Source organism: Erythranthe guttata, chromosome 13 (genome assembly GCF_056151865.1).
Source record: "Erythranthe guttata isolate IM_541 chromosome 13, IM_541, whole genome shotgun sequence".
Lineage (NCBI taxonomy): Eukaryota > Viridiplantae > Streptophyta > Magnoliopsida > Lamiales > Phrymaceae > Erythranthe > Erythranthe guttata.
In genome coordinates this window covers 16412502-16424710 of record NC_142545.1, presented here as the reverse complement: position 1 = coordinate 16424710, position 12209 = coordinate 16412502, and the positions used below count along the sequence as shown (strand labels likewise).

The window sequence follows — 12209 nt, the reverse complement described above, 5'->3', positions numbered from 1 at the left end:
GAAGGACTGTGAACAGCTGTGGCACAATCTCAATGAAAAGTGGATATAAAAAATGGCATCGAACAAACCCAATGGGAGATACAGTCGCTGATGTAATGGCATCGAAAAAGGATGTTATTATTTTATTTTATTTTATTTTAGAAAAAGGGATGTGAAATACAGTTTCACTGAGGTCACAAACTAAAGTATCACCAATGGGAATATGCTGTTAATTTATCTTCCAATAACAAGAAATACATACATACTATTGAAATAATTAGTGACACCTAGGCAAATAATACAGTTTTAAGCATTTGTGAGGAATGAATAAATTATCTCTCTTCAATACTAATTTTACTCCAAAAAAATTCCATCATACATTATTATTAATGTAAACTAGATGGATCAAAACAAATAGACAATTATCAATCTACAGCTATTCATATATATTTTATTTCAAAATGATATTAGAAAAAAAGAAGGTCTGGATCTAGCAATAAAAACCTGTACAAAGTCGTTTCTTGATCTGATCTTCAATTCTCTCATTTGCGAGCAGAATGGTAGAGCTCCAAGTAGTCAAGAGCGGGTCGATTCCAAGACCAATCTTGCTCCATTACACGCTTGCATAACGAATCAAACCACTCTCTTCCATCATACCATGCAGATATTGCTCTAACAATAATAATATACATATTATACAAGTTAATTCGCCATATAATATATATATATAGCGCAAATTATTGTCCAGAAAACAAATTGCCAAGAGACGAAGAAAATTTAATTAGAAAAAAAAGAGATGAAGTAAGAAACGGGATATAGTTCGAGAAAAAGTAGACATGTAAAACATCAAAAGGGCATCAAATAAAGAATATCCGAAAATTTTATATGCGAGTGAAAGGAACCTTACCTGTTGAGAGCATAATCAACACCAGCACCATCTGCTCCGTCGAAATTAAATCCATTTGGTTCAAGACCACATGCTTGTGCTCTTTCTAAATCGTGGTCAACATCAAAAACAGTATCATGGAGTCCTGCACGAGGAAAAATGGAGAATGACATATACTTGTAATCGTAATGGAATTACACGAGTTAATCCTACTAGATTTAATGGATGTGCTTTTATTATTTCAATCAGTTCTTAGAGCATGAAGTGATGCATCAATATACACATTTTTTCGTTGTCTTTTTCTTTTCAGCAAACTCTGTTACACCTAATAGACAAGTAAGTATGAGTAGTCGTAGCTTCGCACATTAATAAGAGGCCCTACAGTATTCGAAACAATGAAAATGATTTTGCAGTTCTTGAAAGTTATAGTTTTATGCAGCTGAAAAGAAGTAACCACAAAAGTTACTCACCACCAGTTTTTCGAACAACGGGAATTGATCCATATCTCATCGCAGTGAGTTGAGTTAGTCCACATGGTTCAAATATCGAAGGGACCAGAATGAAATCTGCACCAGCATATATCTGCATACAAAAATTTAAAAATCAATTACTTAAAAAGGAGCACAACAAAAACCTACCAACATACAAGAAAATCGAGAGATTCCATAAGAGAGAATTTACCAAGTGCGAGAGAGGCTCATCATACGTCAAACACAGGTTTGCACGATGACCATGTGAAGAATGCAACTGATTTGCCAAACTCACAAAATCATTCTGGATCCGAGGATCAGGAGCTGAACCCAACAGAACCACCTATCATAATCATTGTACATAGGAAGTTACTAAAGTTTGTTCACGGAGAAATTATCAAGTGCAAATGAACCGAAAAAAGGTCTAAACATCACAAACTTGTCCATTGCGTTCGAGGGTTCGCCAGATGGCGTGTTTGATGAGGTGGATTCCTTTCTGGTGAGTCAATCGAGTAATGATTCCTACCAAGGGCAGATCAGACTTTTCCAGCCCCAGTTTTTCCTGCAAAGCTTCTTTGGCAGCTCTTTTGCCTTCAACGACGTTTTCTGAAGTATAAGATACCTGCAAAGGCATGCATCATATTTATATTAGCAAAAGTCCATTGGAAGAAATACTTTGATTTTGTTTGTAATACTTGCTCCGTTTCTTTTTAAGTGTCTCTTTAGCCAAAAAAATATTTATCATATTAAGTGTCACTTTAGAGTCCCAATGTGGGACAATTTTTTTTTGTCCAACTTTACCCCAACATAAATGACAGATTAATTATTTAATAAAGAGAAGTTGAAAAATACAGTGGGTAGTTTTGTCAAATAAGAACTTTTCTCCTATATCCAAGGCTATTTAATAACTTCCTTAATTGGTGTGCATTAACCTTAAAACGACACTGAAAAAGAAACGGGCGGAGTAGTATTTACACTTTACTTAATTATGCTAATATCAGAAATGTAATTTACTTACAGGAAGGAACTTATCATTGTATGGATCCCATATGTCTGGATCAATTCCATTCAGAATACCGTGAAACTTGAAAAGGTAAGGGGCGACTGCTGAATTTCCAGAAACTTCCTGAGCATAAGTAGGGGATACCTGCAGGAATAGTATACAGTTAAGTGATGAGATTCTAAGTCACCAAACATAACTAATTATGCCTCGTGCCGTTGGAGGATTCCTGCAGGAACTTACGGTTGTAGCCTTGTCTGAGAATTCCATGGCTTTCCTAATCAAATTTGCTCCAAATTCAAGGTTGTGTATGGTGAAAACAACTCGGGCTTTACTGAGGCCATAATGCATGTAATGTTCCTTAAATAACCACGCAACTGGAGCACTAGACCAATCGTGACAGTGAATTATATCCTGGAAATGAAAAAAAAAATCGTTAATAGAAACCTTCTGTTAGAATGTTACGAAGAAACAGTATGAACTGCAACCAAAACAGACGTCCACGAGATCAAAGTCAGTGAGAAAATAAACACTTGAATTTTCCTTTTGTCTGTGTTCTTATTCTTGAAAAGGGGAGAAAAGATGACCAGTCTAATAAATTATCTGAGTACTTCAAGAAAACAATGTAATCACCCAGAGCTAGAAAAAAGGCATTTATTATTGAAGAATGGCAAGGCTACAAAAAATCAAAAGGGATATTTCTTTGCCACATTGGTCTCTATTGCACATTTTATAGCTTGATGAGAAGTAATTCAACATTCATATGGCCAAACATTAAGTTCAAGGCGATGTCAGATAAGCACAAACACACGAATGCATAAATGAAGAATAATACGGGAGCAACCTTTAATTCCTTTTAAATTAAAACAATCAATTTCATGATAGCAATCCAGTATATCTCGTCGTAGCAATCAAGAATTCAGATATCTTAGCTGCAATAATGACTAATGACTGACAAAAGAATAGACACATCCTACTCGATCTTTTATGTGAGTTAGAGCTTACAGGATGAAATCCACTTTGCAGAAGAAACTCAAGAGCTGCATGGCAAAAGAAACCAAATCTTTCCCCATCATTAGCACGTCCATAAATACAACCAACCCAAAATAATCTGGAAGAGAAACAAATATAACATTAACTCATCAGAACTAGAGCGACTGATGAGAACTTCAAAATAATGAAGGGGGCGAGGTTCTCGGCAGAACTTTCGTGTGTTTCCACTACTACATTAGCTAAAGGAAACATAAAATACTCGGATTGAGACTCGCTACATTTCAGAGCATCTATCTTTAGTGTAAGAGAAAGAGACATTTCCTTTAAGATGCATAAAAAGATGCAAAGCAGTTCCGAACGAAAATCCATCGACTGTATTTATGCCCGATGGGTAGAAAATGACAAAACATTGACTTAATTAAGAAGGGGGTGAAAGACTGTAAATACTAGTAAAGAAATCCATCAACTGTTTTTATGCCCGATGGGTTAGTGTGCCACCGGTGTTTATAAATCTGAACATGAGAAGCAGCTTTAAGCAAAAAGAATCCAAACTCGACGCATAGATAAAACGGAAGCACTAGAAATTACCCATTTTGAGGCTCCAAAAAGTAGACAGAGACGCCTTCCACCTTCCCAGTCCAAACTTTAATCTCAGTCCCACCCCAGGAATAGCTCTTGTGGAACTGCAAATCCTTCACCTGTTGCATGACATATTGAATGTACATTTTTATTCAAGTTAAATTTAACGTAAGAGAAATAAATAGCCACGATTATCCAATAATATTCCAATAAATAGCCAACGATCCCCAGTTCCCAAAGCAATAATCTGATTCTTCAACTATTAAAACTCTAAGTGAAAAATACGAACATCGGGACACTTAAAGAAATCCTCATCTATATACTTGCAGGGATTGGTTTTGAGAAGTACTCATTTTCCCTTTTTCTTTTTTCTTTTCTTGTAAAAATTCAAAGCAGAACTCAAACAATATACTATGTGGCTCAAACTCGGGTGCAGACAAAACCTAAGATATGTGAGGAGACTTTGACTAAGAAAACATATGAGAACTTACATTGCTGTGTTTCAAACAGTCATATTTTGGAAGGATAATGTCCACATTATGGTTCATGTCCTGAACAGCTCGAGAAAGACTAGTGACAACATCACCAAGACCACCCACCTGCAAGATTTAATGACTACATCTTTAGTAACTGGAAATCATTTTTACACTATAGCAGTCAAATTATTTGTACAAGTTCAATCAGCAAATTAACGAATTAGTGAATAGAAGAACACCAATACAATAATACCATACACCATGCAGTTATGTTTCATTCCTTGCTGAGAAAAGAGAGAGAAAACAAGTCTTTCGGAACTTACAGAAAAGGACCATTCACAAAATAAACTGCATTTGGTGGCCCACGAATAAAAATTGCTAATTATTGAACATCAGCTTACTGTTGATCTCCAGCAGGATTAAATTATTGAGTGTCAGGAAAATCAATAAATCCGAGTTGTTGAAAGATAAATCTTGTAAAATTATAACCCATCTAGTTGTCTAAGGGTGCGTAATAAAAGCAAAGATTTAATTTCACATGGTCAAGGCAGCATACGGGGGCTTGTAGAAAAAGAATTTATTTGAAATTATGATTTTGAGCAGAAAGCCTTCACATAGTTGAAAGACACTTTTGGAACCAAAGACTGGAGAAAAATGCATTTATTAGAACTTTTTTTATGAAATTTTGAATATTTACCTTTGCAATAGGTGCCATTTCAACTGCTATATGTACAATGTGCATTGGAGGCTCCTTCACGACTCCTCCAAATACTGGTACGTGGTAGTCCATACCATTCTTGTTGTCGAAAATTCCGCCATCTTCTCTCTCAGAGAACACAAAGTCCATCATATATGCATCCAAGGGAACCTTCACTGCCAACAACGGAAAAAGGGGAAATGAGGCAAAAGAGATGTCACCCATATAAAGAATTATAGGACTTCAGGAAACAGAATGAGTACAACAAACCCACAAAATCCCTACAGAAATCTCAAAAGATTTTATATGACCTCCAATGTATACGAGACCTCGTGAACAACAAACAACTGAAACACCTTTCGTCTGAATTAAAAACCACAGGATAAATGTATAATATTTCCAGAAAAACTAAGACTGATGTTAAAATTATTACACACGATAATATGTTGTTATTAATATTTGTTTTTGAATTCCATATTTACAACTGAACCTTTTCACCACAAGAAGAACTGTCTAAAAGACATGAATGGTAAAATGATTTGACTATATAATTACACAGCTGAATCTCACCAGTTGCTTTAAGATGAGAACCATTTTCGATAGGGATCATTTTTTGAGGTGGCAATAGACCCATGCGATGTGTCCACCGATTGAACGAACATCTCAACCAGATTTCAGATTTTCCTTTAAGAACAGTGTTGGCTGGATTATAAAATACAGTGACTGTGCTTCCAGCATGGACATCAATGGGGTCAGTATAGATAATATGCTTTTGAGACAATAAAAATGTCTTCAAAGTCCTTTCCTTTGTTTCCTCTTTCAGACGCACAGTTTTTTCAGCCTGTACATGGAAAATCAAAAGACAAAACATAAGACATATATGAGAGAATGAAACTTCTGCGAATCCCTTTCTAGATTTGGCATTAAAAGAAGAATATTCATTAATTATGATGTATCCATAAAACAGACCTTGGCCCGTATTGCTTCTTCTCTGAATCTCCTTTCTGCCTGAAGGTTTTTATATATTTGTTGTTCTTCCTCAACCCAATATAGTTCCCCAGGGATGGATTTGGGAACAATTGCATGAAAGTCTTGGAGAAGATTGTTGTCATAAACAACTGCTTGCTCTGGTGGTCCATCAGCAAAAACCCAGTCCAAAACAACGGCTTGATCTGGTACAACAACTGCAGGCACCAAAAATGTTGTCTGGATAAATATTATAGACTAAATAATACGGGATAGTGATACAATCAGTGTTCAATTTCATTCTGATTTTAAAAAAAATGGCATTGTAAATACAATATATCCACCAAAGGAATTCGAACCCCCGACCTCTCCCCACAGTCCACAGTGGGACAATCTCCCATACCACTTAGACATCATATACAGCTTGATAGACAATCAAAGTTCAACCAAAAGCAAAAACAGATCATCAGAACTTACCTTGGATGGAGTCCGAATATCAAACCAATGGCTCCAACTAAAAAAGAAATATCCGTAGTGGCATAGTAGTAATGCATGAAAATGAAACTTACATCAGTTCACAAGAGAGAGAACCTTGATTAGTGATTACTTATAGCATGAAAAGATAGTTTTCTATTAACCCATACAATTCCTCGCAGGCTTGTGCTCATACAATACCAAAAATTTTAATGTGTTGCCCTTAACAACTAATGACCAAATAACCCCTCTAGCAAATAGCTCCTTGGTCTCTAAGCAGCATTAATTATGCACAAGGATTTTTTCAGATATCAACATATTTCCTCAAATCATGTGCATTAAAAAAAACTGCTTCGTACTAAAAGTGAGAGATACAATTCGGAAAAACACTCACCGTCAGCACAGCACCAGTCTCCGTCTTTGCTCTCAGATTTGATGAGCTTCGAAACAATGGAAAGTCCATCCTTCCAATGGTTATGCCCTCCATGAATCCATATATCCTTAGCATGAGAAAGTGGTCCCGAGCTTCTGTTGTAGTATAACCTGACCCTGTCGTTGGCTCCAAACTCAGAAGGCTCTATGTACCAGACATTAACAAACGATGTCACAGCATCTTTCAGCAACTCTTGCAGCATTCCCCTTCTCTTTGCAACTTCCTCTTTGGCCTGAGCTCGATCAGCTTCACTTTCTACTATTTCTGCTTCTATACGCCTTTGTTCTTCCACTTGTCTTTCCCTTTCAGCTTTCCGTCTCATAACTTCTTCCTGTTCCTTGCGTTTCTCTTCAAGCAAGAAATTTTCAAAATCGAATCCATCCATTCCACCCTCCACAGTTATGCAGAAATCTTGCTCGTCATTGTTTTCATAGACGTCATTCCCATTATAGAACACAAAATCAATTTTGTAAGCTTCCCTAGGAACATAGACCTTGCAAGACCACCAATCCCCGTTTAACTGGGTCTTGCTCAAGTTAATGGCAAATGATTTCCACTTCCAGTCATTAAAAGCTCCCATGATAATAACATCTGGCTCAAATTTCAAAGTGGAGAAACTTCTGTTGAAAAATATTTCTATATCTTGATCGGGTTCTACAATTTCGGGGTAATAAAATAATTTGTGCCCTTTCCTGAAATTATCGCTGGCAAGCCTATCCAATGCCTCTTTACGTAAAATTTCTTCCGACTCCAGTTTTAGCTTCAGAAAATTATCTGCCTTCTTTTTATCCTCACTAATTGAGTTATAACCTTCATCAACTCCTTCTGGCTTCACAGATGGACGTTTATGGAAATCATCAACAGAGTTGATGCTTTCAACCTTATCTACAGTCTTCGATATAGTCTCATTTCTTGAATCTGTTTCTCTTGATGCATTATTTCCAACTTTAGAGATATCTATTTCTTCTACAGACTCCTCTTTCTCGATGTTCTCCCCCCCTCCATCTTCACTGCTTTTAGTATATATCTGTTTTTCTTCAATAACTCTCCCATATACTGAAACATCAATATCCCCAGATACTAACGCCTTCTCCTGCAAATCATCAATCCTGATGTTTTTATTCCATCTAGTCTCTTTATCTTTTACCGTATCAAGCACCATATTTACATTAAGTAATCTACCTGCATTATTACTGACCTCACTCTCGGTGATTCCTTTGGCATCTTTTGATTCCACTATGATTCGCTCGTCCACTTCAGGCATTCGCACAGTTTCTTCAAATTGACTTATTTTATCCTCGTCAAATAACGATTCACTGGTTGATGCAACCCCTAGGCCAATGCCATCACTTTCCGCCTCTGCTTTTGCTACAACTAGATTAACGCCCGATACCTCTTCCTCATCAGATCCAGTTTTTAATTGAGGTGTTTCAGTATTAGAACCCGGAATTGTAAACTCCGGGGCTGGTGAAGGGCCTGTACCTTTCTTTTTTTCGTTGTTCTTCTGACCCCTTCGCTGGATGCTTGTTGTAGGGACCTGAGTTCTTGGTGTAAATCCCCTAGGTGTAGAATCATTAGACCTTGGTGTGGAAATTCTCCTCGGCCTCCTTCTTGAAAAGTCTACATGACATAAATATACAAATAATATAGAATTGGGTTTTCTGTTATTGTGAATTTATTAATTACCTATCAATTAAAGCAACCAACCCGCACTTGCAGTGATTCGATATGTAATGTTGGCTGCCACGTGATCCCTTTTCCAGTTGAAAGACTGCAATGATGTTCTAAAGTGTAAGAAAAAGTTCCAATCCCACCACAGTTTGCACACACATCCAACATCAGTACAGAAATCGAAACACATGTAAGAGCCAATTTGTCAAGCATCATCCGAGCAATTTATTACCAATAAAATACATCAATTGTTTGACTAGCTCCCATGCAACATGATTCAGAATTCAAGCTACCGGATGAAAAGAAAAAGAAAAGCACAAACGAGCAAATCAACTCGAACCAAATCAGAAATCCCAAAATGTTCGCTATTTGCTTGGGGTGACAAAATTTAGAAATCGGAGTACCAACGTAAAATTGGAAAATCAGTCCAACAAAAGGAACCAAAAATACCGAAGTGTTGTTCGTTGAACAACTGGCTGATCCACCATTTAAACCCACCCACCATGCATACTAATAATTCCGTTCGAAACAAAGATAATTAAAAAAAAAAAAAAAAATCATAATTCGTTAAACAAACACAAAACGCACACAAAGCGACACAGAGTTGTGAGGTGATGAATTACTTGTGTGGGCAAAAATCCGAGAAACGGCTTGATCCTGAACTGTGTTCTCTCGGAGAACACTGTTCTGCAACTCGGAGATCTTTGAAGCGGCAAAGTGACCTCCATCTTTTTGTTAATGCCTGAACAAATCAATGAAATTGAATTGAGGGTTCAATTTCCAATTCTCACCAGAATTTCACTCAGAAACCATCACCTCGGATCCCTCTCTCTCTCTCTCTCTCTCTCCTCTTTCTCTCTCTAAAATACAGAGAAAAGGATGTATCGAAAATTGAGGCGGGCAGTGCGAAAGAGTTGTTCTATGATGTTCTGATAACTTCGTCTACAGCCCACAACAATCTCAACCATAAATTCTTTTTTTTTCTCTCCTTTTTCTTTTTTATAAAAAATAAAATTTAAAAAAAAAATATTATGTGTGGGAGTATCATATGATATGATATCGAGATTGCTTTGACTTCCGTTGACCTTGGTGACGTGGAAATTATAAAGGCGGTGATTGGGTGCCAGTTTGGCAGGAGATTACCCTTTTTATTTTCCAACAAGGAAATAAAATAATAAAGCAAGATCCCCAATGATTGCCACGTGGATCAAGTACAACGGATAAGCTGGCCCCGTAAAGAGGTGCGGTGTGGGCTTAGCATGTCGATGAACGGATGGCAAATCTACGCAAAGCTATCTTTTTGTAAACAATAAAGCAAGTACATATCATTAATTATTGAAAAGGAAAATATGACTTTCTTTTATATTATGTTATGGTAATTACGTACAAACTTAATGTCCATATGGAATAAACAAACTAATGTTAATTTTATTTGATATGTCTAATTGGATTAATCCAATGTACTTACAATTTTTTTGTCTATTGGGTCATGAACCCAATTTAGAAGATCATCTCCAAACTAGGTTTTGGGACAACAAATTAACTTCAGCCCAATCAACAAGTATAAATAAAGATTTAATTCATTTGTTAAAAGTTATATTCTATTATTCAAGAAATTCTCCTGCTCGTATTCTCTCGACTATTTTTATTATCCGCACTTTTGACTCGAGCATCGGAGGGGTCTCCGCCCGATCAACCATCGGCTTAGTTTACGTGTACTCTGTTTGCAGGAGTCTCAAAACCATGTAGCTCGTGAGTCAGCGACCTACGTTGCTCTTCCAGCTCATCCTACTGCACTGTAACTACTACATGTGATCTAATTTTAACATCATCATTATTGTAATTCCATTGGCAATTGTCGCTACATCGAACTTATCACATATGATTGATCTAGTGTGATTTACGTCTCTCATATAATTTTCAAGTTTTTTTTTTTAGCAAGATTTGCAAGTTACTATAAAATTATTATATGAGAGTGTAGAGTTCAAGATCGAAGAGAAGCATCAAAGAAAAATGGAAAAAAAATAAGTGAAAAAAAAGCTGAGGATTTCTAATGTTCACGTTATATACAAGGGCAAATCTGGAAAAAAAAAGTTTCCTTGCTTTTATTATCAAATTCAAATCCATTATAAGAGAAAGTAGAGAAGGGGGACTCGAACTCTAAACTTTTACTTTATTGGTAAAGGCTATGTGTCAACTCTCCCAATGAGCATTGATTAAAAAAAACCAAAAAATAAATAAAAAAGAGCCTAGAGAAAAAGAGGAGGCCCATGGCCAGAAAAGGCCCAACGCGACGGCCCAAAATAATTAATTGAAAGTTGAAAATCGGACGCGCCTCTTCACTTTAGCCGCCACTTACCATTTTCCCGCCTCCCAATTCCCCTATTTAAAAACCCTATCCCCCCACCACCACTTACCTTCACCACCCCCACTCCTCTCTCTCTCTCTCTCTCTAGGGCTTCAGCAATTCATTTCCTCTCTCTAAAACAACCCTTCGCCATTTCACCACCATGAAATCCAGAGTCCAAAGCAGCGCTCCGAGATCACCACCTTCAACGCCGTCGTTTCACACATACCTGAAGCCAGGAGCCCTTGCCCAGCTCAGATACTCGAAGATCACCGCTAGATCTAAGAAAATCGGCGCCCAGACTATGCTGGCGCTGTGTCAACTCAAATTGAGTTCGGAATCGGCGTCTTCACAGGCACGTTCGACCAGCTTAGCCATGGATGGGATTCCTTGCTTCGGTTTGAGGGTTAAGAGTTATCCTTGCTGCCTTCAGCGCAAGAAACTCACTGCTGTTACGCCGTTTTTCTCTGAGACTCAGTCCTGATCTGCCTTGTAATTGTAGTTGTTTATCGATGTAGATCAAAAATCCCCCAAAAAAATGTGTAGAGATTCTCGTTTTAGTTTCTGATTTTTAGGTGTATTTTATTGTAATTGATACACAAGGGTTTGACAGATTTTTCATGCGAATAAAACGAGACAATTAATCCTTTATATGGTTTCTGCATGGATCTATTGGTCTGTTTTTGGTAATTGTAGTTTCCCTGTTGTTATAATTGATATGACTTGGAAACAATGGTTTCATAATGAATAGATTGATGCATTAATGGTGTTTTTTAGTATTGATGATTGGAGGATATCATGCACCTATTACTTTCTTCAATTAAAATCGATGTTCATCTGTTGGTCACTGTATGATTTTGCCCATTTGGTTGTTTATAATTACAGTTTGTGTTTAGCAGATCATGAATTTCAGTCTTGGTTAGAACCCTGAAACCGAAGATCCCCTGTCTGGTAAGTACTGTGTTTCTTGGTAAAAAAAATTATGCTGATTATTCATTTTTAACTTTGTGTATTTTTTGTACTCTGTTAGATTTTCGTATATATGTTGTGGTACATTGATGTACAATTATGCTGTTATAAATTGATGAAACAGGCCAAGCTGACAGGAAGAGAGGAATGGGGTTGTCCAACTCCAAGGTTTTAGTCATTCACATGTTGATTTGTGCAGTTGTTTTCCGATTCTTCTTTCGAGCTGGCTTTCTCCCTTCCTGAATATTGTGAAACAATCCATTGTTTTG

The 12209-nt window shown here is 36.9% G+C and overlaps 1 protein-coding gene across 10 annotated transcripts; it reads right to left on the bottom strand.

Moving 5' to 3' along the window:
* Window positions 1–292: 292 nt before the first annotated feature.
* SS3 (starch synthase 3) lies at window positions 293–9631 on the bottom strand. 10 transcript variants are annotated; one of them, XM_088811429.1, is made up of 18 exons: window positions 9248–9620; window positions 8661–8724; window positions 8436–8573; window positions 8152–8327; window positions 6915–8046; window positions 6050–6264; window positions 5651–5921; window positions 5081–5256; window positions 4399–4506; window positions 3917–4026; window positions 3341–3446; window positions 2579–2749; window positions 2354–2482; window positions 1775–1957; window positions 1547–1678; window positions 1336–1447; window positions 887–1010; window positions 293–651 (listed from the first exon to the last, which is right to left on the bottom strand). In XM_088811429.1, exons 1-18 carry the CDS (start codon window positions 9350–9352, stop codon window positions 522–524), a joined length of 3582 nt encoding a protein of 1193 aa, XP_088667555.1. In that variant the 5' UTR covers window positions 9353–9620; the 3' UTR covers window positions 293–521. The 10 variants fall into 10 exon arrangements, with proteins under 10 accessions (XP_088667555.1, XP_088667558.1, XP_088667556.1 ...); XM_088811432.1 differs by having other exon boundaries at window positions 8136–8327; window positions 9248–9598; XM_088811430.1 differs by having other exon boundaries at window positions 8667–8724; window positions 9248–9592.
* Between the last annotated feature and the right edge of the window lie 2578 nt (window positions 9632–12209).

Excerpts from the sequence above, each read along its gene's own strand:
- SS3 (XM_088811424.1), bottom strand. The coding sequence starts at position 9,352 with ATGGAGGTCACTTTGCCGCTTCAAAGATCTCCGAGTTGCAGAACAGTG. Across the intron at positions 8,725-9,247 it reads TCGGATTTTTGCCCACACAA|TCTTTCAACTGGAAAAGGGA; the intron begins GTAATTCATCAC and ends ACATCATTGCAG. Across the intron at positions 6,265-6,914 it reads AGACTGGTGCTGTGCTGACG|TTGTTGTACCAGATCAAGCC; the intron begins GTGAGTGTTTTT and ends TGGTGCCTGCAG.